This window comes from Seriola aureovittata, chromosome 20, assembly GCF_021018895.1.
Source record: "Seriola aureovittata isolate HTS-2021-v1 ecotype China chromosome 20, ASM2101889v1, whole genome shotgun sequence".
In the NCBI taxonomy this organism is placed as follows: domain Eukaryota; kingdom Metazoa; phylum Chordata; class Actinopteri; order Carangiformes; family Carangidae; genus Seriola; species Seriola aureovittata.
In genome coordinates, this window is record NC_079383.1 from 1,866,246 (window position 1) to 1,893,592 (window position 27,347).

General features: G+C 41.0%; 2 protein-coding genes across 4 annotated transcripts in view; both read right to left on the minus strand.

Annotated features, from left to right (window-relative positions):
- Positions 1-17,085, minus strand: part of stk17a (serine/threonine kinase 17a) — a 32,404-nt gene extending 15,319 nt beyond the window's left edge. The window contains exons 1-2 of the mRNA XM_056364641.1: positions 16,626-17,085; positions 2,100-2,312 (exon numbers count right to left, since the gene is read on the minus strand). Coding sequence (XP_056220616.1) covers positions 2,100-2,312; positions 16,626-16,807 — 395 coding nt within the window. The 5' untranslated portion in view covers positions 16,808-17,085. The remainder of the gene's footprint in view (positions 1-2,099; positions 2,313-16,625) is intronic.
- Positions 17,086-18,406: 1,321 nt separating this feature from the next.
- Positions 18,407-27,347, minus strand: part of LOC130161248 (E3 ubiquitin-protein ligase HECW1) — a 67,607-nt gene continuing 58,666 nt past the window's right edge. For all 3 annotated transcript variants that reach the window (XM_056364398.1, XM_056364396.1, XM_056364397.1), the window contains 5 exons: positions 26,870-26,999; positions 26,631-26,777; positions 26,333-26,447; positions 25,303-25,501; positions 18,407-23,858 (listed from right to left, as the gene is read on the minus strand). In XM_056364398.1, coding sequence (XP_056220373.1) covers positions 23,747-23,858; positions 25,303-25,501; positions 26,333-26,447; positions 26,631-26,777; positions 26,870-26,999 — 703 coding nt within the window. In that variant the 3' untranslated portion in view covers positions 18,407-23,746. The remainder of the gene's footprint in view (positions 23,859-25,302; positions 25,502-26,332; positions 26,448-26,630; positions 26,778-26,869; positions 27,000-27,347) is intronic.

Below are 27,347 nucleotides of genomic sequence, written 5' to 3' on the forward strand. Positions count from 1 at the left end.
GGCACATAATCCTGTAACACACTACAGTCCACACAGCACTGGCGCAGACAGAGTGAAATCAGAGCTGGATGACATTCATCTCAACTTTAAACCATAGCTAACATGAAACACATCACTGGTTTTTTCTCGTCAAAGTCAACAGAGCTGGGACGTGGGAGGAAATCCCAGTTTGGCAGCCGGTTTCACAGAGACAGACTTTGACTCTGACATAGAACAAACAGTCTGACTTCAGATAGACTGAGTCTAAATCCATCCGTTGCACAAAGCAGTTTAGTTCTTGAGTATCTTAAGATATGGTACAATGAATTCTGTGTAAATTAAGAATTTTTTTCTAAATAACATTTTAAAAATGGCCGACATGGGAACCACATCCAACCTCTCAGCTCCGTTAACTTTCAACAGAACATGTTTCTTTTGGAAGAATTCAACAGTTACAAGGACGTTTTACTTTGGAAATTCGGTGAGGAGTGAAACGGTAAAAAAAAATAAAAGAAAAAGAACAAAAACCTGATTTGGAAAAACAAAATGGCTGCTGTCTCTCTTTCCCTTCCCATCACTCTCTCCATAACGTAATGTTAGCAAACCACAAACTATGGGCCATGTTTTCCTGTTTTTTGCTGTTGGGTGCTGCTGGTCAGCACAGCTGTCATTGATTGTTACCATGGTAACATCAGTCTTTGGCCCGATTTAGCCTGGAGGTGAGGTGCCAAATTAAGACTGGAGTAAAGTATCTTTGTGAAAACTGGAGTTTGACTTCTGACTACATCACTGGAGAACCGGTTCAGTTCAGGTGACGTCAGGACACGAACAGGAACATCACAGACAAGGTGTAAGGGATCAGCTCGTCCTTCACTCCAGCTGGTTCCCAGTTTCAACACAGGAGTTATAAATGACAGATGACAGCTGATACTAAATGTGTCAATACCATCTAATCCAGCAGTTTGACTCTCCTCTGTGTGTGTGTGTGTGTTTGTGTGTGTGTTTAGAGGGTGTCGCTATGGTGATAAATTCAGGCAAAATCCAATATGGTATGTAGTGGGACAGAAAGAGAGAGGAAATGAGAGAGACCTTCTTGATCAGCCTGGCGTGTCATGATGAAGTCACACACACACACACACACACACACACACACACACACACACACACACACACACACACACACACACACACACACACACACACACACACACACACGATACTGTATGGGGTTGACTCTAGCCGCACCAGTTGTTGATTATGATCTCATCTCACTGGTCATGCCTGGGCCACGCTTGACCTGGTTCCCATAGTGTGTGTGTGTGTGTGTGTGTGTGTGTGTGTGTGTGTGTGTGTGTGTATCCCACATACTGGGTCAAACTAAGCTGCGCTCCACTCGGTCCTGTTTCAGTGTTACTGCTGGATTCTCTCTCCGTCACCTCTCGGTCGGAGGCCTGGGATACAGGAAACCCAATCCACCGTGTCCTACGACACAATCCGTGTGTGTGTACACAAAGGACACAGGCGAGGCACATGGTTGGAATAGCTGGTGTTTGCTGGAGCATTAAAGTTTGGCCTGAAGCTCTGCAGGACTAAAACACTGCAGCTCCCTGCGGCGCTTTTCCTTTGAGGATATCACACCGTTCACTTCCTGTTCATTTCAGTTTAGTCAACGACAAATCAAATCTCAGTTTCAGTCTGACACAAACATTTATTGCCCTTATTCTGAAGAACATCCCCGCACACCAAGTAAAATATAATACTCCACTGAGTACACCGCCACAGCAATAAAAGGGAAAACTAAAAACCAATAATTACAACCAATCACAACCAATAATCACTGAGAGGGACACAAGCACCTGGTGAAAATCTCGTTTTAATTCTGTGCACAATTATCCTGGATACTTTGATGAGTTGAAAAGGAGGTTGAGCTACACTGACTGAAGACAAACTGTATGAATGACCAACTCCACAGAGACTCGAACCAAACTCCCTGGTTCTAATGTCTATTCAGAAATGTTATTTTCTCCGCACCTGGATCGTGAAGCAGGATTATCATGTCTAACTGATGTCACATAGATGATTCTAAGTCTTTGGTCGTTGTGTTGAGGTTGGATACTCACAACTCCAGGACCAGCACCATCTCAGAGGCCATCTCATAGACCTGGTGGAGGTTGACCACCCGGGAGCTGACGGTGGCGAGCTCCAGCACGGAGATCTCATGGATGATCTCTGTCCGGCAGTCCTGGCCTTTCCGTCTCTTCCTCATGAACTTTGCGGCGTACTCGTGGCCCGTGCATTTCTCCACACACTTTCTGACCACAGCAAACTTCCCCCTGGAAGAGAAGAGGACCGTCAGTGCTGCACAGACACAGGACACGTTCAGGTGAGAGTGTAACTGGAGGTTGACGAATCCAGTCTGATTTTAATAAAACACCATGTTATTCCTCCTAATAGAGATGCTGCAGACTCGTATCTGATTTCTGTTTTCCTGTTGGTCATGAGAGAGCTCATAAGACCTTAATTATTAGGAATTGACTAATTGATCTGGACTGAAATGGTTCTACAGAGGGTGAAAAAAGAGACACAGAAATCCACCCATCAAGAAACAGTATGATGTGAGTCAGGGGTAAATGCCCTTTTAATAATGCTTTCTGCACTAATCTGTTCTTTTTAATGTTTAATAAACGAGACCAACAGTGCTGAAATTATTCTATATGAGCCTCATTGTTCTTTCAGTTACGACCAGGCGACTGGAGGGGGAATGTTTTCATCTTCGTTATGTAATAAACTGCACAAGGCTTATTTCAAGATATGGAAAACACATGAGTCACAGTCAGATGAGGGGAGATAAGCAGTCATCAGGTTCTTTAACAACCTTTCATTATGCATTTTCTTATATGTTCTTTTTGTTTGCTGATGTTATTGCAGCTTTTTAAATCTATTTTATTCTATCTCATCATCAGCTTTCTTATTTGTTTCTTTTTAGCTCATCCAACACCTGTGAAGCACTTTGAACTGCAGTAACCTGTATGAAAAGTGATATACAAATAAAGTTTGACTGTTTGATTGATTTGATCCAGATCATCTGAACCACTTTAGAGGTCAAACTGTCGCTTATCGTCTCACTTTACAGGAAGAGGGGTCAAAGTTGAACCTCATCTCATTCTGCCCTCAGTACTTCACACGTTACTCTGATTCCATCACAGAGTTCCCTACGTAAAGCTAGAGGGTCAAACCAACAGCCAGTGGACCTGCCTGAGCCATGGACGTAATGTACAGTCCAGCACAGAAGAAGAGCGGAATCTAGGGTCACAATCTGTGGAAATATCCAACTTTAACAGTAATTTCTCTTCAGGCAAAGATGTTATCATTTCAGGCAGAAAGTAGACACCTGAGAGAAGAAAACAACAACGATACGATTCACTGAAGAACAGTAACAGCCAGAGGTCTGAGTTAAACTGAATCAGGAAGTTGATCTATAAACTGTCATGAATGTTTACAACAGACAATTTATGGAGTATTTTTACACTTCTTCGTCGTTATCTGCAATAGAAGTTTCACTAACCCGGGGGATTGTGTTCAACCTGTCTGATGATCACAACTCATACAAACTTTAGTTATAATCAAATACATTTTATGTATATATCACTTTCTCAAAACAGAAATTACAAAGTGCTTTACAGGAAATAAAATGACATGACAAGTCTATATCCAACAGCTCTGTGACACCAGACTGAGGATAAAGACAACACGCTCATGACAATACTAACTTACAGTCATTGCCATCCAGAGCTGCGCTAATATATTAGCATGGCTAAAGGGAGGATTAAGGGACAACCCACTACATGACAATTATAAAATAAGGGCAAAGCTAAGGAAAACACTGATTTGGTTTCTCTGAGACTTTTTAGGAGGCAGTTCAAGAGCTGAGGAGCAGCAACAGCAAGTAAAACAGAATTATGAATCTAAAAAACAGAGCCAGTAAAATTGCTAGAAATTTGTAAATTAAGTGAAGCTGAGTAGAAATCTTTCTTTGTGAGATTCTGGCATCAGAAGTTTCCCAGCTAATGAAGCAGAGGCCTAACCACGTTCGGTTTCAAACAGCTGCACAGATGTGTATTTGGTGTAAATGTTGGGTTTAAAAACATCGGTTAGAGCCATTTCGTGGACTGGGCTGTGGATGTGGTTGGCTGTGTTTGCCTCTCCCCTCCCACCACAACAGTCTGGCCTGACCCAGTTTTACTGCAGACTGGAAGGTGGTCTGATGTGAAGACCACATAGTGCAGTGTGCAGACACACGAGTGCTGCCCAGGGGATATCCTCTGAAATGCATCCGGTGATGGAGATGACAACCCACATCACGCCCTCCCTCTGGCTACTGTTGGCAGTCAATGCTCCAATAATCAGCAGCAGCACCCAGCTGAACGTGAGCGGTCCACAGCCAAGACACATTCACGCTGACATGACAAACCTGCTCTGTCTGCTTCTTCAAATCTGGACAGGAATTACTCTGTGGCATGACATTAATAAGGATGGAATATGGAGATTTAAGAAAACAGTTGCTTTACTTCTCACAGACTCAGAACGAGCAGGTGGAAGAAAGAGAAGAACTGAAACCTGATCCGTCAATTATGGATATTTTCACTTGGTCTCTGTGCCACCAAAAAGAATCAATGTTAAGTTTCAACTAATGTCTGTCCTGTTTACCATCCAGGACGTTTAATGAAGAGCAGCACAGCCAGTCAGGAGTCTGCTGGATGAAAAGCTACTTTGATTTGATCGGTTGCTGGTTGTTCCTGTTGGCCACTGCACACCGTCTCAGCGGAGAGTAAAATACTGTGCAGGGGCTTGTGCCCAGCGTTTCACTGAATCTGGATCCAGCTCAGAATCTGCTTTGGGAACCTGAATCCTTTAGAAACGCTTAGCAGACTCCAACAGTTTGTTTGGTTGAGACTGTAAAAGTGGCGTCTGTGAAAATGACTGAGATCACTTTACAGTCATTTGGATGTTAATAGGCAGCTGACATAATAGGCCTATGGTTGAAATTGTAATATGTAATTTCTTAAAAATGGTAAGAGCAGTTTTATTCTTGTTGTAACCACATATGGTGCCAACTTCATGAAGGTGCAATGTTTACAGAAGGTTGCGTAGTTTTCCCCACACACGTCAGTAATTCAGAACTGTAGCAGTTATTTCTTGTCCTATTTATAAACACTACAGTGGCTGAGCAGGAATGTTTGACTCTCCACATCCATAATAATCCAGGATAAAGCACTATTTATTTATTACAAATGATAGATGAATACAACGCTCAGAAGTTCAAAACTTAACTGAATATAAGGACTGCACAGAGAAACTAAGGAGTGTCTGTGGCAGCCTCCTACAATCCCTCTAACAATCACTTCAACAAGTGGAAATGTTCACTGTTTAACTCAGTTCTGGTTCTTATGATCTTCGTACTTTGCCAAAGACGTTAGTTCAGTAAAGACTTCCTGTTTGGAGAGGAATGTGAAATTCAGAAAAGATGAACTGCACGTCCACCATCCACTGAGGTGAGAAAACTAAACCCAGACAAAGAAGAAATATTATCAAGGCAGAAAAAGGTAACTGATAAAAATACAATCGCTCGTATAGTTAACATATCAACTGTAACATGACCTTGGTAAAGTCCACAGCAGCGTGAGATACTGTAACACTCCAGGTTGTGGGGGTGGTAATGAAAGCAGACTGGCATTGTGACCCAGCGAATACTGTCAACTTTCTGTGGAGCTACTGTTGTCAGGAGAGACAGTGATGGAAGTTTTACTTTGAGGCTTAAAAAATGAGCGAGTGACGTTATTACTAGGGCTGGGACGATTATCCGACGTAATCGACGTTGTCGATTATAAAAATTATTCGACGTGTAATTTTAGTGTCGACGCGTCGTGTAAAACCACACAGGGTAAATGTTCATAGAACAAAACCGGAACTTTCTAATGGGACCGTTTATATCCATCGTCTTTGGTTTACCCAGATACAAGCGCAGCGCACGGACTGGGACAACGCGGTGACTTAATTGAAGTCATTGACTACGTGAATGATTTGCGTCTGTGTAATCTATTTGAACAACACGGCGGCGTCTACCGGCAGCACGACGGAGCGCGTGGAGCAACACGCGGCAGAAAAGGCTCGCACACGGTCCTCCAGAGTTTGGGAATACTTTAATCTGGACACCAACAGTGCGGTAGTCTGCAGACTCTGCAAAGTGCATCTGGCATATCACTCTAGCACGACATTCATGCACGAGCACATAAAGAGGAAACACCCTGGTGCAGCGAGTCAAGATGTTGGACGGGGCAAATTGTTATATTAAATGACTAACTGGAAAATAATTGCAATAAAATTACTGTTAGGTTAATAAAAAAAAAATCGTTAGATTAGTCGAATAATCAAAAAAATAATCGCTAGATTAATCGTTTAAAGAATAATCGTTTGGGACAGCCCTAGTTATTACAATAAAAGTTAGAACTAAGGAGAGTTAACCAGAGATCTGCTGCACTTTTTCCTACACTACATGTTGGATAGTTTGGGCGTTGGTTCCCAGTCCTGCTCCCAAGAACCCCAAATCTACTGTCCTGTATACAGTGAAAGGTGCATTTCCTTTTTAAGTTTAATTAACATTTCAGCAGCTGTCACCTCTTACTCTTCCAATGACGTTAGTTCAAATACTTAGAGCACTACAAATAAACTGACAAATCGTCTCCACAGTTTAAACTTCGAACTAACACGTTACGTTTTCAGTGAAAACGTCATCAGCTGATTTAAGCTCATACTCTTCAAACGCTTTTAGTGCTTCAATTAAGTGTTTGCACCTACAATTTTCAATATAAGCAAATTAAATTCAACTTTCTTCTGGAAATTCTGCTTTTTTCTGGTTATTATAGATTTCAGTAGGTAAAAAGCCAATAATTTCTTTCTTAAATCAATAAAGAGTCTGCTTTGTTGTTAGCCAGAGTTTGATATTTTCACTACTGCAGCTTTAAAAAAAAGTCTTCAAGAAAATTATTTTTTAAAATAAAACAGTGAAGGGACTGTAAAATAGCTAAATGAGAAATCAAGGATTTTCAGGACCTCCACAAAGCACTGTATTATTCTCACTCTGTGCTCCAGGGGAAATAAAAACATGATGTTACAGTCAGGACTAAGCGTCCTGCACAATAAGAGCAACAGACATCTCTAAGATGAGAGTAACTCGAGTCCTTCTTCATGAAACCACAGCTCAGAGCGAGAAGCTGTGACATTAAGACACAATGAGAAAGACTGTGTCAGGGTCCGGAGCATGACGAGCCGCTCCGGGCCTGGAGCAGCACTGAGCGGCTTCATCCTCAGCTGGACTCATGTGAGAGTCATGGGGCTGCAGCAGCTGGGAGCAGAGACGTGTTACACATTCATTTATTGGTGCGACTGGCTTCTCCATCTGTGAAGTGAATTTAATAAAGCACAATATGAATGGAAAGATTGATGTGATTAAACTGAATGTCTTTGGGTTTTGGACCAAATGAGTTATTTGACTTTGACTCTGGGAAACTGTGAGAAGTTTGTTTCTTTTCTAGTTTCTGACATTTTATGGATCAAACAGATGATGATAAAAACTTTAAGGAGCAGCTGTAATCACTGTGATACTGATGTCTTCATCTAATGATTACCTTCACTTTCTCCTCAAATCTTACCATTAGTTCTGATTAATTTGAATACAACACTATACTACATGTAATGATGTGTGTCTCACTGGACTGACAGTCTACCTTCACAGTAAGGCATCTCACAAAGTCAGCAAACAGCCTAAAGCCACAGTTTTATCACCTACGGTCCTCACATTACACAGACCACGGTGATCCATTCACCACAGCTCGTTAGATGTCTCAGTTCAGGAGACAGGCATGACAGACGGACATTACATCCTTGGAGCACTACCCAGAATGCAATCCTCTGTTGCACTTGAACTGTACATTGTGAATTTTCAACACAAACAGATGAAGTTAAATATCGATTTTTCCCACAGTGAATCTCAAATAAAATTCTATCTCGTGTCACAAAATGGGCAAAACTGTTCCACAGTTGATTTCTGACAGTGATCATGAACTGAAACTCTCAGAAAAGGTTCAGAGTTTCATTTATTTTGCTGTGAGTTTCCACTCAGTGGTTGATACTGTATAAGGCTGAAAACACGTGAGTGGAAATGCTCAAAATATTTTATTTCTCTCAAAGAGGCCTCTCTGTGCACTGCACTGAGTTGTAGCATTTCCCTTTCATTTTGTCAAACCTTCACTGTCACATACATGGACACTGCAGCAGGTGTGACGATACTCAGACTGCTGAATTTAATGATCTGAGGAAGGAAGGAAGGAAGGAAAGAAGGAAGGAGGAAGCAGAGGAGACCAGATGAGGATGAAGAAGATGATTCCAGGATTGTGTTGCAGCAGCGACTTGTGAACATTTTGTGTTTGTCCAGACTTCTCAGTATCTACTAATCTACTAATTGTAAACCAATGATTTATCAAACCTGGTTTTCACTATTCTTTTAACTCACATCCATAAATAACAGTTTTAGGGGCCAAACGACACATTGAACTCACTGCTTTGTAAATGTAGGTTGTTTTTAGGTGTTTCAACTATAAGCCTTCATGATGAAACGCATGGCTATGTCAGTTCACACTAACCTAACAGAAACTTTGGTCATTTGCTCTCACGCTGATGTCACTAGATTCATGTTTTGCAATTTGAGGTCCATTGTTATTTTTGTGAATGGTCAAAATCCAACTTTACATCAGTATTTAATATTTTATTTAAAGTATAAGAAGTGTTGGACTTATCTCAATTTCTTTGTTCTTTATCTAAACAAGTCAAATTTTAGCCCGTTAACATGAGAATAACAGTTACACCTCACAGTTACTGAGTGTTAACAGATGATATCTGTAAACCATTTTATTTTAGTGATGTGTATATTTCCACTAAAATCCTGGAAACGTTGACATTTACAGAACAGCTTCTGTGTTTCTCAGGTATAAAAACTGGAAGTAAAAATCACATCAGCTCAGAAACTGACATGTCGGTGCAATCAGGTGAAAAGAAGGTTTAAGGTTTCATCTCATCGAAGGAGGACGTTTGTACTAAAAGTTGAAAAGACTTTAGTTTCACTGCAGCTGGATTAAAAAAGTGTCAAGTGTCGTAGAGAATACATCAAATTCCTAGACTCCTCTTGTCTGAAATGATTAGACTGAGAAAAGTGAAGGGAGGGAGGGAAGGAGGGATTACTGCAGGCCTGTATTTAATCCACACATACACATATACATGTACTCTGCACCATAGAAACAATACATCATACACACTGCATTTGTTCTTAAGGGACAAACTGTGGCAGAGCAGTTGATTATCAGATGCCAAATTCAGCTATGATTTTAGTTTTTCATGGCAGAGTTGTGGTGGTTCAGCGACCCCGGCGTGTGTCAGTGTGGGTGTGGCCACGCCTGGGATCAGTCCATAGATGCTGTTTGGTTTGGGAGTCTGGGCCTGCTCTTTAAAAACCATACTGGGCCACCACAGCCTTTTCTAAAGCAGCGTCAGCACATTTCCAAAGCCAGCAGCCTCATTCACAGACTACACCCTGAAAGAGACGGCTTTTGTGTGTGTGTGTGTGTGTGTGTGTGTGTGTGTGTGTGTGTGTGTGATGGCATGGTTACAGTTAATGTAAAGAAGCCATCTAATGGATGCAGTGGATGACTTTGAGAGGTTACAGCCTAAAGCCAAGCTGCAGCAGAGCCTCAGTGTCGTGTGTGTGCATTAATACACTGATTAGGTTTGAACACAGCACATCTAATGGAGAGCTGCAGCACCAGCTGTTCATCAGTCCAACCGCGGCTTGGTTGTAGTGTTGGTGTTTACTAAGTGAAGATTTACGAATCACTGATTTAAAACAAGTCGTAGCAAGCAAATGTATACAGAGCTTTACTGTGATCGTAAATATTTACTCTTCAGAGTTGTTGAAATCTAATCATGTTCAGATATCATTGAACTGTTAGTTCCCTTGTCAAAGCCTGTATGTGCCCTGCTAACGTGCCCTTGAGCTTTTCTCTGGATTGTAAAGAGTTAAATTTGAGCTTTTAATTAGGGCTGCACGAAATGCAAAAAAATCATGTTGCGATTATTTTTTCAGATATTGTGATTTCAGTTGGAATGGTTGTTTAAACATTTGATTTTAAATTTTAAAATGATGATGATGTGATTTTTGTTTGATTTTGTACCAAACAATCATGTTCCTTTAGGTCTGGAGAATAGGATTTGTAGGTCGGGCGTCTCTGTAGCACCACAACAATGAACAACAATGAGACACATTTTACCTTCATCAAAAAAACTGCAGCCCCTGTGATTTGGATATTGCACTTGGCCATATTGTGATTTCGATTATATTTTGATTAATTGTGCAGCCTTACTTTTAATGAAGCATGATTCATGTTGCCGTCAATAGCTGTGTTTCCATGAACCTGCTTAATGCACAATTTGAAATTGTGAACTTAAAAAACGAGTCATGGAAACATGTGAATTTAGGAAAAACTCAACTGTCACAGGAAAATGTAAACGCTCACATGAGGTGGTTTTTCAGACTGTTTGACAAAGCAATATTTCGCAAAAGTGAAATGGAAACACTTTACGTGGTCACTGCCTGATATAAGAGGTTTGTTTTTCCGTTATTAGGTGAGCCAGACGCCTTCAATTAAATACTACAGCAGCTACTGCAGTGGAGGTCATCGCTCCAACTACCAACTAACTCCAACTAATTGGAAGGACATCACGAGAGGAATAAACTCAGCTTTATTCACATAACATCACTGAACAGAAACAGAACATTTGTTGTTGTGTTTTGTCGGCCTTTCTAATAAAAATCTATTCTATTTTGCAGAGAACTGGAATTGAAATCTTGCTAATGACATGCTGAATATGATGTAGTCACTTTTGTTTGATGTTGTACTAAAGGTGTAAAATGAACCAATCACTGGTCCCAGTTCGGACTTGTTTTGCAGTCTATTGGGGAGGTGGAGTTATTCTAAAATGACCTCCACTGGTCTCTGATGTCAAACCCGTCCGGAGCATATATGTGGGTAGCTCGCCCCCAACGCAGTAATAATTGCAGCCGCAGTTACCTGATGGTTTCTGATCCATAGCTTCTCCTGAATTTTGAATCCCGTCCTGAGGGAAGTCTCTGTATTTTAAAGTGGATCTCTGAGTTGTTGTGTCATCTTTCTTTAATAAGCTCAGGGTGAAATTTGACTTTTGTGTAAAAACTGTTTGTTGCTGACCTGATAGAAGGAAACGTGCCAACACCAACATATATGCACACATACGACAGGTAGGTACTGCTGCTCTCTTTTGATCATGTTATCTTTTTAAAGTTATTATTAGTTGCTGTTTGCAGTGTATGAGTGGATGTACAGAGAGCTATAACTAGATTACACTGATACTGAACACATGATGATTCTCAGGCGAGTTGCTGTCGCATCTCTTTTTTATTATTTCTAAATGGAGCACAGTGAAAACTTTATTCCCCTCTCCCCCTGTCATGTTAATCCTGTCCAACGGAGCTGAAGTGCAAAAGAAATGTGTTTCCACCCACAACTAAATATCAGCTACCAGCAGCTTCAGTGTATCAGCGCTCTACAAACCCTGTGGAGGCTGTTTGCAGTCTCATAGCTGGGCTCTGTGACAGGGACCAGGCAGCCCTGGACACATTTAATGAAGTAAAGATTTTCACTGGCCTGGGGCCAAACACTCGCTCTGGCATCAACAGATTCCCCGTGTGCACAGCGGGGCCGGTTGATCGTGTGCATCCTCCTGTCAGTTCACTGTCATTAAATCTGTCACTAATCTCAGAGCCACAAACACAAAGGCAGGAGATAAAGTTCTGGAAAAAAAGAAATTGATCAGCTGCCAACAGAGTGTTCCCAATCCCCAGAAGCTTCTACATTCAGCCATCAAGTGTGTCCCGTATGTTAGACTTTACACCATCACTGCAACAGTGTCCAACACACAGACTGTGCAGGTAAAGAGCATGAAGCTAATAAAAGAGAGCATGGTTTAGATAAGATGCGATTAATGGTCTCTACTGTCAGTATTGTCAATTAACTCTGATTGGATTGTAGAAATAATCAACGAGCTGATATATGTGCTTAACTCTGTCGGACCCAAACAGCTGATCTGTGGAGTAACACAGTGAGCGCCGTGGTTGTGCTTGTGTGTAGGAACATGGTTAGAAAAAATGTATTTCCAAAGTAAAGGGCTTTTTGACGGCGGTGAGAATATTCAAAATAAAGCGGCAATTAACCTGATATTAGCTTTTTTCTGTTAGCATCTTTTAAACTGTCTAAAACGTGTGTGTTCTGCAGCTCATCACTCAGGTAAATACCTCACACAAACCCACTTCAAATAACTATCACTTTAAGTTATCACATCCGGAGTATCTCACTCACTCACCTGGGCACAGATAAATGTAGATTCTTTTAATCTTGTTATTCATATAATTACATGTTCCCGTCAATATTAAAGCAGCAGGTGGATCAGTGCTTGATACTGCTTTATCAGAGGAGGGTGAAAAAATTAATCAATCAGTTCATCAGTTGAGTTAATTTAATGTAATGGAATAAGTCAAAATTAAAATGAATTGTGTACTGTCAGATATTATCAGTCAAAAAAAAAAGTTAACCACAGCCATGACACTGGGTCCCTGGTGAGATCTCCAGTGCAATCAGTAAAGAGCTGTGCCCAGGACCATATGGGCTAATAAGAGAGTGGCCATTTCTGTCACTAAGACCCATTCTGGAAAAAGCTTTGGGTCTTAACCATCTGGAATCAATGACCGCTTCACCATAGTCACAGTCACTAAAGGAGCTTGGCTGCAGGCCATCTGGGACTCCCACCACAGAGACGTACTGGAGGGTATTACCTTAAACTCCCCCATCCTCAGCTTTCGTCAACCCCTGACTGTGACACATGGACAGCCAGCAGCGAGCAGGGGGTCAGACACTAACAAATTCTTATCGTCCTCCTCACAACATCAAGTTTCCTTATTGTTTTCATTCAGGAACTCTCAAATCTCACATGTCGCAGCTTCTAACAAGCACCTGAACGCACCAACAAGACGACTCAACCACAAACCTCATGAAAATTGAACTAGTGCATGAATAAAGCCAAATGAGTTTTCACTCCGATGGTGGATGGATGGTTTGGAAAAGGGCTGTAATGTAAAGTATATATGATTTGTAATTAATGGTGAAAAGATATATGGGGGATAATTTCTGGATTGCGTATTCGGGCCACTGTAGGTAAAAAAAAATAAAAAATAAAAAAGATGGAGCCAGAAATTTTGACATTAAAGTCACAAATTTACAAATGTTTAAGTGGACATTGATTTTGTAAGAATGAAAGTTAAAATTTATGTTAAAATAAGGATAATTAGGATATAAACATTTTCAAAATCAGTGGATTACATGTGAGAGAGGCAAAGACGGAGGGACACGTACAGTGTACTCTATCCATGACACACAGGACTTTCCTGATTTCTAGATCTGGATCAAATCCAAGACCAGAGGACGAGAGGTGATGAGTAAAGAGACTTCCATGTTTAACATTAAACTGTGCTGACTGTGCACAAACTCCGAGCTGAGTAATTATTCACTACAACTTGTAATGCATCTCACATTTCATGGTATTTCAGGAGTTGGAAGAAGGAGGGGAAGTTCCAGAGAGAAGAAGCTTGTTTTATTCTGAGCATCTGACTCTAACAACTGAATCACTTCACTGTTTCCATTTCTTGTGCTAAATCATTTTGGCACGTTGCTCTCCAGAGATTTCACAGCACTGCACTGTCTTCTTCTTTTCCCTTTGATTTAACTGTTGCTGTAGGTGGAGACCTGAAGTGTATCACCTCCTTTTACTCGAAAAAAGACCTGACCAACAGGTTCCTATGAAAGACAGATTAGGATATACCCCACTGGAACATGTGGAACCTGAACATGCCTCTTTGTCGGCCCAGTGAGAAACTGAGTGGACCACCTAACGACACAGACAGGGAGTTTCCCCACAGAGAGAGAGGAATGCTGGGAGGGCCACTGGGCGTGGAGGCGTGAGCTCGACGGCATCTATCCTCGTCTCAGTCCGGAAACTGCTCACCGTGCACATCACACTTCCCACTTCCCACTTCACTCACACTCACACTCACACACACACACACACACTCTCTCACACACACACACACACACACACACACACACACACACACACACAGTGCTGGAACGCTGTGCTGCAGGCAGAATGTTCTGCAGGCTTGTTCCATGATCATGCTTCAGTTTCAGGCTTCACAGCTGTGAATCTCACCAGAGTGGAATAATGAGCCAGAACCTTCCACACAAAAACAGCAGACTCCATTTCAGCAGAATAAATAAATGAAGCTGAATTAACTCAAAATAAAAACACTGCATTAGGAAGGTGAATAAGTAATGTCTGTTTCAGCTGACACTAAATTTCTTCACGTACGTTTGATCACGTTCACAGTCGTTCGGTTTAATCTGAAAAGGCTCATGAATGAATTCCAGCACTGAGTTCAGACGGCTCAACCAGAGAATGGGCCAAGAGTCACATTCAGTCAGGGAATAAACACAAGTTGTTTGGCCACAGAACAACAACCGCTTCATCTGTTATTACTCCAATTAACCACCTGAACAATGTCGACTGTTGACCAAAGAGTAAAACTCTTCAGGAAGTGAAGCTGTGGCCTGCAGCAGCTGAGGCCAGTCGTCTTCCAGGTACGAGTTCACCGATGAGTGACACAACCAAAGAGGCAGTTTAACTACTACACAACGTCACGTCAGATTTGTGACTTTAAAGAACAGGTTCACAGCTTTCCAAGTCTGTTTTACAACAATGACTTCATGACTACAAGCCAAGTGCACAGTCAATTTCATATCTTAAGAAATGTGAGCTAAATTGTTCCAATTCACATATTTTATTTATTGCTATTAGAAAATCTTAAATTGCAGTTTTTCATAACAACATGCCTATGGCCCTTTGCACCACAGCATTTATCCATTTCAGCCTTACACATAAAGACCGACTGCAATACTAATACAAGAAATTACAATTAAAATTAAAAAAACTAGACACAATGAAAGAAAACTGAATGAAAAACACTGAAATTAATTTTAGACTGTGGGAGAAAAAGTTTAAAGATTACTGGTGATGAATTAAAGTATATTTGTATTAAACATAAATATGAATAAATAAGGAGAGAGAGATTGCCACAGTTTGCTGAGAACAATAACACGACATGGTCGATGCCTCGGTGGCGTACACGAACATGAACACATGAACTTGTGTCAGCTGATCTGCTCACTACAATGCTGCAGATCAGATCAGAGTAGTGCTGCAGATTAATGTAACCTTTCATGTTGCTCTGTGGCAGCTAATCTCAGTCACAATGTCATGTCATGCGATGCAAAGCCACACACAAATACACACGCACATACGTGCACGCGCACACACACACACACACAGCCTTTGTTGAGGACCTCTAAGACTCACACATACATAGCTAACATAGCTGCATATCAGGAGATTATTGGCTGAAACTACTTTGATTCAGCCGAGTCTAACCTCAGCTCTTATCTCTAATGTTATACCTGAGTCAACAAACCACCACAACCACAATCCTGTTCAGAGGACCAAGTCATTCTATGGGCAATTACTCATGGAAAAACATATCTAACCAAACAGGGATTGGCCTTAGGATATTGTTACAGGCTATATCCCAGATCAGTTGAGCATACAGGATGGAGACCATTTACTGTAATGATTAACCTTTAAGAAATCCTGTGAAACATCAGCTGGCATCAAACGACGGACTGGATTTGCCTTTCAGGTGCCAAAGAAGAACAGGACCATACTTTTATCAACCTTTCAATGAGTAACTAATGGCACACCGATAAAAACAGATCCCACAATCACCTGAATATAAGTAGAAAAATTGATACCCAACTGATAATGATATTAGTTTTGAATCCAGATGTAAGCCAGTACACATGCATGTCTGTGCATCAGTTTATCTCAGAGGACACTGCAGCAGTGGCTCATTAATGCAAGTCAAATCAATTCATCACTTCTGCCGGATCATTCAGTAACTGGAGGGACATGAAGTCACTGAGGGTTGATATAATCTGTTCAATTTAAGAAGGAAATATGATTATGTACGTTTCTAGGAAAGAAATGCAGCTGGTAAATAAATCCCAAACATCTCTATTTACTGTTGTGACCCAATCAGACCAGTCAGGCGTGCATACAGGAGCCTGGCAGACAGCCGGGCTGTCCCGGTGCCAGACCTGCTCAGTGACCGCTGCCAAGTAAACAACAACAAACATTTCAACTGCACAAAAATGTAACTTGAAATATGTGCTTTTATTTAAAATATGCAGCATTATACAACTGGCAGAGCCATGTTATCCTGGCAAACAAATTAATAAAATAAAAAATACATAAAATTAAAAATCATCTGATTAATTTTAGGGCAGAGTTCTCCAAGAATACCTGGTGTTCTGGTAAGGAGTGTTCCAGACAGTTGGGCTTACCTTCCGAGCTCTTTCCCGGGGAGAATGGTGTAGTGGTCGGTGAAAGGTTCGTTGGTGATGGGGGTCTTGATTTCGGACAACAAGCCGCTGACACCGCGGCTCTGGCTCGGTTCGGCCGCTGGGCTGCGCAGGAAGCGGGTTCGGCTCCTCGTGTCCCCGGCTCGTGGACATTCGGGGATCATGACGTCGTTTCGGTCGGTTAGCTTAAAGTTCAAATGAAAACTTTGACAAACGGCAACGTTAGCACACTAATATTAAACTACACAGAGGACTAAACGGTAAAAGACAACACGAATATCACTGTCTGTCGGCCTAAGAGTTAAAAGCGCCCGCATAGTTTAATATTCTGTCAAATAACGCGACTGTCCGGCTCATTTTGATGAAGTTATTCGGTCTGTACTTCTCTCCTCGTTTGTCAACGGTCCTCAACTTGCTCCTCACTTACTAACCGGAGCGCTGCTGTGCTGTCCGTTACTATGGCAGCCTGTGTTGATTGACAGGTGGGCTGGCCTATCGGATGGCGTGCGGTAAGGGCGCAGAGGGGCGGAGTGCTTTCATGTGTAAAAGGATAAAAGGTATCGTTCAGAGTTAAAGAAAAAAAATTAATTATGGAGGCTCAAAATGGCCAATAAGTAAATAAATTAACAATTGTGAAGCAAATAAAGTAAATAATAATAATAACATGAATATACATACAAATACAAACAGTAGTTTGGTCGTTTTTTAAGCATCTAATTTATGGAGTTCTACTTTGCATAACTTTATAAACTGGTTGTATATTCGGAGTCTTGATATGGACATATAATCCATAATTCATTTGTAATTTTAGAACGAATAGAAACACCTGGTATTTGTTTTAAAACCAAAACGGAAAAAACATTTTTGGTGTCAGAATCAAAAAACAAGAAACAATCAAAATGGACCGTTTTTGGATTTTGTCGATTCCTTTTACAATTTTTCTGTTCCAAAACAAAAACTGAATTCATATAGTTTTATTATATTTTTTATTCTAAACCAAAAACGACATCATGAGGTCATTGTTTTTTTGTTTCCAAACAAAAAGCGAGAAAAACAAAATTCAAAATTGTTTTTGTTTTTGCAAATTATTTTCATTCATTATTATTATTCATTTCCAGACAGAAAGCAGAAATTAACTGTAAAAACGTCAAAATAAAATCCATAAATATATGAATAAATAAATGCATACATAGGCAAAAAAATTAAAGATCTTTTTGTACTTTATTATTATTATTATTAATAATAATAATAATAATAATAATAATAATAATGATAATAATAATAATAATAATTTAATTTAGACACCATTCATTCATCTTTCTATGTTCTAACATTGCCCTGGTATAGATCCTTTGCTTGTTTAATAGTACACCTTTATATTCTCTTGACTTTTAGTTAGACTTTTTTACATTTCACTTCCTCATCCTGTCTGACCCAGTGCGAATAACAATTATTATATCACAGTTATACAGATTTATTATTTTATTTTATTTATTTATTACTCTATTCTGTAAAACACTTTATGATGGTTTCCATTTTATCATTCCACATATTACTGCGTTTAATTCAAGAAGTGTGATATGCCAAAAGTTCTAGTCTGACTTTTATTTTCTGACTGGAGTTGAGTCCAACAGCTTTTGTCAAACTGCTATTTCCAAGGTCAAGAATGAACCTTGAGACTTGATCAGATTATCTTTTTTTAATCTTCATGTCTGTTTTTTTAGTTTCAGTCTGTATAAAATATCCACACAATGGCAGCAAAGTAACAAAGTGACCTTTTTATTGAGATTCATAAACAGTTGTATGGTACGGTGGAGCATTAGCACAGCCTGAGTATTTAGCAACCCGTTCTCAGACAAAAACAGAGCTGTACTTTCCAACATTATGTACATATGTGTAGAATACACACACCCAGACACACACACATACACACACACACACACACACAAAACAAAACAAAAAACAAAAATAAAAATATGCATGCTTCAAATTTGCCAGCATCCATTCAGTCAGTCACGTTTTCCCTTTTGTTAAATTCCCTTTTTTAAAATGAAAATGGACAAATAAATAGTTTGAAAAGACACAAATACCAAACTGCCGCTACAATTTTCCACCACCTTACCTTTCTATAGACATCCCATGACCCTTTACTTCTCCAAAAGCTTATTTAAATATTTCTATAATAGCTTCAATCAGTGCACTTACATACAGAATCAGTGTTATTGGAGTGTTTGTAACCATTATTTGTGTTCAAGATCTACAATGCATGTATTTAACATATAAACCTAATCAAAGCAAGACTTCTGTACACTGTCTCTACGTTTTCAACAAATTACACCCACTTTTTATGCATGTGATTTGTTGCTCAATGCACAGGTTACTCTGAATACATGAGGCTCTGAAATGTATGACACAGTCAGACATCTGTCTGTGCGAGCTGAACGGAAACTAAACAGTAGCGACTGATAAAGAGCTAGCTTAACAGGTAATAGAAAAGATACGAAATAAAAACACAAAGGCTTCAAAAGTGAAGGCAAACTCTTCGACCGATGCTTCTCATCACATCATCATAAAACAGCAAACAAACAAAACATTCAAGGAAAGCTTCAGATCTTCCCTTTACTTATAATTACAATACAGTATAAATAACAGTACAAAAGATTGTAGAAAAGAAAAACAAGACAGGGAATGCAACATAATCACAGCCTTGTCCTCTTGGTTGTAGAGATGCGTGGATAAGGCCTCGCCACTGCTGAGGATGAATGCAGTACTAATGATCCGACTGCCGGTACAGTGAGTTTACCACAGTTATATGTGGCTCTGATCAAATTCATTCTCAAATGCATTTGTTCATACCATGGTCTTTACTGTAAACGGAAAAATCCTGCGTTTCTGCTGCTGTCGTTGTGACTTATTACCCCAGTTTGATCGTTTCTGTAGCTACTGAAAAAATTAAGCACAATTTAGGTGAAGAAAAGAAAGAAAGAAAGAAAATAATTTTATCACATCATGTGGGGAACAAAGAAGCACGAGTTCACAGACGTTCAGCTGAGGCCAATTTCTCTCAATGTGTCTGAAAAACTTCCAGAGGTCTCATCCATTTGTTCCTTACACCCGTTTATCCTATGAAGGGTCAGGGGGTAAGGGGGTGGAGCCTATCCCAGCATGCCTTGGGTGGAGAACAAGCAATCTAGAAATAGAAGTTGCCAATTTCTTCCAGGGCTAACAAACAAACTCTACCCTGGTGCAATTAAGGCCCCGTTTACACTTGATATTTAAAGAGTGTCATGTCTTTACTCTCGTTCTGTATAAATACGGTCTGTTTAAGTTTAGAGAAAGACTTTTGTCACGGCAAATAAACTGTGGTTACAGTGTGGTTAGAGTTAGGTACCTAAAGAACTAGGTTAAGTTTAGGGAAAGGTTCCAGCGGGGGGTGGGTCCACGTCCGGTCCAGGACTGTACCAGCTCTTCATAAACCATTACAAAGTTAGAACAGAAAGTGCTTCATAAGTTCTCAGTAGCTAAATTTCTAACTAGTGATTTACTAAATTGGGATGCGCCATGTTAGCTAGTACAGACTTTAGTATTGTGTGAACCTGTTGCTAGGAAACATCTGTAGCACTAGCCAGTCAGGAGCCATCAACAATGTAAACAGGAAGTCATTGTATAACTTCTAAAAGTGATTGTTTCTTTCTTTCTGCTTCTCTCTGTTCCAGGGTACATTTTATAGTGAGTGCTAACCTAACTTACATTATCTACTAATTTTAGTAAAATGCTTTGTAAGTTGAGGTATATTGTGTTATTTTTGTGAAATGCAATTTAAAATCGTCAGGCATGACATTATAAAACAGCATTTATCAAGTTTCAGGTTGTCAAGTTTCACCTTTCACTCTAAATGGCTCAGATATTAGCTAATCATTTGGTTCAGATAACTACAACTGTTACACCTGACAGTTAGCAGATGTACGCTAATGGCTACGTAGGAGCTAGTTCATGTGGTGGAATCAGTTTTATTTCAGTCACGGACTTTGTGAACACTTGCTCTAAGTTTGAACATCTACGAACAGCTGGTGCAACCCGCTCCAGGACAGCTATAACTTTAGCTAAAAATGGTTTAGCTAGGTAGTTTAAAACACAGACATGTGGACGAGTCGCATGAACGGACAACAAATAAGCAGGACCAGAGATATCGTCTTTTTTATTCCCCACATTTTTCGTTCTTTTTGTTTGTTTTTACCTTGTAACTGTCTGTAATGCTAATAGAGGCTAATGTAGCCTGGAGCCTTTAGCCTCAAGCTCACTTCTAACTCCACGCCCTCTGATTGTTTTCATTCTAAAACTCGTAGGACTTAAGTCAGACTTCCACAGCTCCGTCTGGAGATACAAAAGGCTTTATACAACTTATTTCATATTTGCAACACCTGGAAACACGCTGTGTGAAACCATTGGAGTTTCCCTTTAATCTTACAGCTCATTCAATGTTTGCAAAGACAAACTGCATCGTTACATTGAAAGGAGTAAAAATAATGTTTTGAGAGATGAAAGCTTTTACACCTTTTCTGGCTAAAATGTGTCAGACTTCTGGTTGCAGTTGCACTTGGCTTTTTTTAAAATTAGACAGCAGATGTGCCCATGAAGACGCATGAGGCGGCTGAGTGTGAGTTGGGTATCAGAGTTTCCAGTAAACCAGACTTGTGTGACAGGAAACTCACGTCCACACGAGCAGAACATGCAAAAAGAACCGATGCAAATATCTGAACTCTCATGTGAGGCTCAAATACGAATCACCAAGCCCCACAAAAACCACAGGCCACGTATGAGGCAGTAAGTAACTGAGGCACAGTTTCATTACTGGACTAGAGATGTAGACAAGGGTCGGGAACGCTGAGGGAACGCTGCAGTCAGTCACTGTGGGAGAGAACATGGCAGACTGAGGGACAGATTTAAGTTAAGGTCTTAACTATTGCATATGTTACAGTGGTTCATCCAAGGGCCTCTGTCCACATCACAAGTTCATGCAGCAGGGCCGGATCGGTTCAGGACCCCGGTCTGATGAAGCCCTTGAAGACCCACGATGCTGCTTTGCACCAGTCACGTTGTTTGAAACAGTAAAGGTTCAGATACTGGAGAACCGGCTCCGTGCACAGAGCAACGCTAAGGTGATGGTTCACAGACAGAGAGAAGAAGTTCATCAGTGGAAGACTTGAATAAGAGAAGATGCTCCCATTCAAACAGCAGGACCAGAGACGCTGACACTCCAGCCCCGCCCCTTTTACACAGCTGGAGCGCCCACTTCTTTGTCGCCAAAGACTCGTGAACTACCTGCTTGCTTGGTCTCCACAGAGGGAATCCCAGAAGCCCTTGTGTTGGTATTGATGGCTACTTTGATAGAGGAGACATGACATCATCGTCTCTGCTTTTGAAAGCCTCGCAGAGCAAGAAGGTTTGGAGGGACTGTTGATGAGCCGTTTGTGTCCAGGTGCTGCCTGCCTCGGAGAGATCTAGCTGTTCCTGAACGATACCGATACGTCTCGAGTTTCAGGACTGGATTAAGTACTGTAGTGGTTGCAGAGTCTGTAAATACCCATTAGACCCATTTGCTGTCAGTGGACTGGATCTGAATTAGACTAAAGGTCAGGTGTGTATGAAGGAGTCATGTGTTACTCTTCCCCAGCTTCCTCCTTTTTCTCAGCACATTCTGACTTTCAGCACTTCTCTGGCGCCTCTGCTCGTCACTGAGGAGCTCCAATTATTGACTCTGAATTGCTATAGTTAACCGAGAGGATAACAGAAGCTGTTTACAGATGGCTTAACTGTTATTGACATGGACACGTCCCTTCAGTGGTCCTGGTCTTATCAGTAGATCATTTGCGTCACCTTATCATAATCAGTTTCTCACTTTTGGGCTTGACTCTCTGCAGATGTATCTAATATCTGACCTCCATCCATCTGATCTTGTGCAGGATTCATTTCTTCAATTTAAATCCAGATGCCAAGTGGTCTGAAAAACCTGTTTCTATGACTTCTGCGGCTCTGATTTATTTTTGTCGTGTGTTTTGACACTGGCTCTAATTTTAGATTTGATTGTAAGGGTCTACTCATCACCCCTAAGGCCTTGAAGCTTGAAGCACTGCATTTCTTCACATCCCAGTCTCAGCCCCTAAGGCGGGATCCTGTCGGCCCGCCAACGTCCAGGTAAAATACATAATGATCCTTGTCGGCTCTCCAGATGAAAAACCAGACATGATTGTTCCTTTAGCATCTGGGCTACGAGACCTAACGTCCATCCGACGAGTGGTTTTTTAATTTGCATAATATACTTTGAACCAATTCTTTAAAGCCACATTTATAGATTCATCTGAACGTATACGAGCAGTAAACCACCTGAGAATCTGTGTGCAGGATTGTTAGTGTTCAAGTTTGAATTCACAGAAAAGATAAGTCAACATTTGGATGTGTCAAACCTGCTTCTGTTAGAGCTTCTCTTATCTTTGTTGTTACTCTATATAATCACACTATAGGTTTTATAATTTATAACTTTATTACTTAAATCTTTTCTGTTGATTCAAATTTTGAGGATAAATTTCTCAAGTATTTCATTGTCATACTAACGTCTTAGATCTTCTTGTTTTCGGTGCTCTTTCTGTACATTTCTATTAATCTGTTACTGTTAGTTTTTGTAAGGATTTTTATGACCATAGGTTTTTTTATTATTGGATGGATGATGCATTTTGGTGCATGCAACTATAAATGATCTTGTTTCCATCTTACATACCCTTTCTTCAGGTATGTTCATACCATATATATAATTCTAATCTTTTTTTTAAAAAGCCAGTCTAGTGTTTCATCGTCTCCAGTCTTGATAATTAATATAAAAATAACTGCTGTCCTGCTGTGGTGCACTAAGTGCCGGGTGCTGTCATGAACTTCCCCACGTGGTCACGTACATACAGTTTGTCCACGTGACCAGAAACGTTGCCGAGTAGAATCCAGGTTTCTTTGCGACGTCAGGAGCTCACAAGAGCTGTTCTTTTTTTTTTCCTTTCCTTTTGCGTTTCGGCCCAGCCACCGTTTCACTGAGAGGGATGCAGCGGTGATCCGTCTCACTCCAGGCCAAATGTGCTGGTTTCCTCCACGGCGATCAGCAGTTTCTCATACAGCATGGTGTATGAAGGGTATGGAGGCAGGTCCAGGCGGTTAAAGCAGGTATGAGCCCTGAGAGAGAGACAGGTAGAGCTGTTAGACATGTCTCTCTTTCAGGTGCAAACATTTACATTTTTTAAATTTGTATTTATGCAAACTGGTTCCTTCAAAACTTTGGTATAAGCAGCTGGAATTTAAGATGAATTCCTCATGTCAGCGCCACATTTTAGTTTATACACCAACATTTCATTTAAAGTTGCTTTTATTGTATCCTTACAATTAAAATCTCTGATGTCATGAAAAGACACTTAAAGAAACAGTTTGACATTTAGGAAGATACACTTCGTTGCAATCTTGCCGACAGTTAGATGAGAAGATCGACACCACCAGGACCAAACAGCTCACTTGGCTCTGTCTAAAGGTAAACAGCATCTCATTGGTTGAATTCGTACAAAAACTATAAGTATAAAAACTTTGTTCTTTTATGGATTATATGTGACAAAGAAACAGTCCAGCACATAAACCACTCTAAAGATGACATTTATACTCTTCAGTTGTACTGCCTTTATGCTAAGCTAAGCTAACTGGCTTCTGGCTCCAACTTTGTATTTAACCTTGTAGACATGAGAGTTGTATCAGTTTTCTCATTCAACCCATCTATTCTGCACGTACACTCAAACGCAGACACATAGATATGGAAACCAAAACAACTGGATCCCTGAACATTTATAAACTGATATTTGACCTGTTTACATCAAGACTGTGTCTGGCAACAACTTAAGACGACAAACAGACCTGGGATCCTTTGAGAATGATTTACAGAAAGCCTGTGTAGCCTCGATGCTAAATGCTAAAATGCAGTGTAGCACTAGCACGGGCGTACAACATCCATGCTAACATTAGCCACCATAAGCTACTCGTGACACAAGACCAGGCAACTGCATTTACTGAACTGAGCTGCTTTTGTTTTAAGGTTTGTTGCTAATGAATTTTTAACTGAGCTTTGACTGAATGCCTCCTCAGCTGCGTCGACACAAACACACACAGGACCAAACACCATCTCCACACCTCGTATTGTGAGCAGAGTACTACGGTTCGCTGTGGTGGTTCAGACTCTGGCTCTCGTCCCTGCTCTGCACGGAAACCTGATCGCTGCTCTGTGTTTCTGCTGAGCGCGCTCACTTTTTGGCTGCTGTTTACCAAATTAATGTCCCACTGCGAGGTCAGAGGAACGAACCTTGTACAGTATCACATCCACTCAGACTGCAGAGGAGGGAAAATACTAAAATAGCTCTTCTGCTGAGCTGGTGCATTGTTGTGAACGGATGAGGGCGATGTCAGGGCGCTTGTAAAGAGTTTGGAGGTGAGCCGCAGTTTTACTTCATCAGTCACCTTGTACTTCTGAGTCAAAGGAACAAGCTCAGTGACACAGCTGCAGTCCAAACCTCTCTGTTCATGATGATGAGGGAAGCTAGAAGACTGTGAACGCGGCGTCACAGGAAACACGCTCAGATACCTGGGTAGTGATGTGACTTTGCCCCACTTCTCGATGCAGAAGCGTCGGAGGCCGTTGGAGCCTCGCAGGGCGGCGAAGCCTTCGTAGGGAACGCTGGACGTCCCCGTGACAAACTGCAGCAGGCGGAGACGCTGCTCGTTGTTGAAGCGCTCCACGGCGGCCCAGAACCAACGCATCACTATGTGGCCGTCATGGTAACCTAGCCAGTGGGAGACAGGGGGTTAGCTCAGGCTTTACACAGACACATATAAACACACTGTTATTCGTTATAACCATAGAAGCTTCCGTCTCTAAACTGGAAAATCTTAATTCAGACTTTTACTGGTTTGAATTAAAAAGAAGCTGTTGTTGTTGACCAATCAGGATCCAGGACTGTGAAGGTTTGTTCACAACACTGGAACTGACTGGACTGGAGCTTTTGGGTTTTTATTAGAGCAGAAAGAAAGTCTCAACATGATGAAGTGACTTTTTTCCTCATTTCTGACATTTTGGGAAATATATTATTTTCTTTGAGATGAGAAGATTCATATCAATCACACACCTGCAGAGTGAAGCTCAGCATGAAGACTTCTATAAGATTTATGCTAAGCTACGCTAACTGACTGCTAGTTGACTCCAGATTCAGATCTAACATACTGTTCAGAGAGTGTTACTGAATTCCCAAAATGTGGATGTTAAATGCCCCCCCATACATATTTGTATTGTTTTTATTTATATTTTTGTATAATATTTCTTTGCATTTTTATTGTAAATATTTTATCTTATTGTAAATTTTATATCTAAGATATCTGACCTGCAGTACTTGTTTGTTTCATCTTTGTTAATATTTCTTATCTTCTTACAATGTTTATTGTCATGCACCAAAACACCAAAGCAAATTCCTAGTATGTTGAAAACCTGCTTGGGAATCAACTAGATAATCATTCTGATTCAGATTCTAAATCAAAGAGGTCTGTATTATGACTATACACACCACACACACACACACACACACACACACACACACACACACACAAACACACACACACACCTCCTCTGTACTCGGTGTTGCTCCTCCAGTCACCGAGGTCGATCTCCACTGTCCCAGCGATCACCAGCTCCAGCTCCCGAGCATCGAACACGGACACCAGCCTGGAGTCCACCACCTGGAGGGGGCGGGGCAAAGACAGGTAAGTTTCAGCTGCGTGTGGTTTTATTCAGGTGTAAAAATGAGGTAAAATACTTCACAGTTCTGAGTGAATCTTATTTTGTTAAAATATCACTTCCTGCAGCTGCTACACTCGACCTATGACCTTATCAATAAATGAATGAATTAATTAATCGTTTACCTCGTAGAAGCCTCGGACCAGAGCCTCCGTCTGCTGCACCACCCCTCTCTCCACCCGCCACTTGGCCATTCGCTCGATGTAATCCTTCTTGTTCTTCTCAGTCACCTGCAGGTTGGAACCACCCGACTTCAACTCCCGCTCCGTCACCTAGCAACACAGGAGGGGGTCTAGTTAACAGGCGAGTTTAGAGATCTGCACACACACGGGTCAGACTGCAGGCGTGTAGCTGATGATGTCACCTGGCCAAAGACTTCCTCGTTGACGGTGAAGGTGAGGTCCAGGATGTCGGTGATGTCGTTGTCTTTCATCCACTGCAGCGACTGGTGGAACTCCTCGTCCAGATACTCCAGGTCAGACAGGTCTGTCGGCCTGTAGGACACACACACACACACACACACACACACACACACACACACACACACACACACACACCACACACACACACACACACACACACACACACACACACACACAACCCACTGTTGTATATACACTGGTCCGCAGTGGAATCTAGGTGTTTTAGCAAAATGATTTCATGGTGAACAGCTGATTCAACCTGAGTGAACAATGATAAACTTTATTTATATACCACTTTTCTTAACAAAGTTACAAAGTTGACACACTTCAGGCTGGAGGAGAAACACTAACGGACCTAAATAGATTAGTGAAGATTTAAAGATATTGTGAAAATTTCTTCAACATAGAAACACGGGACTG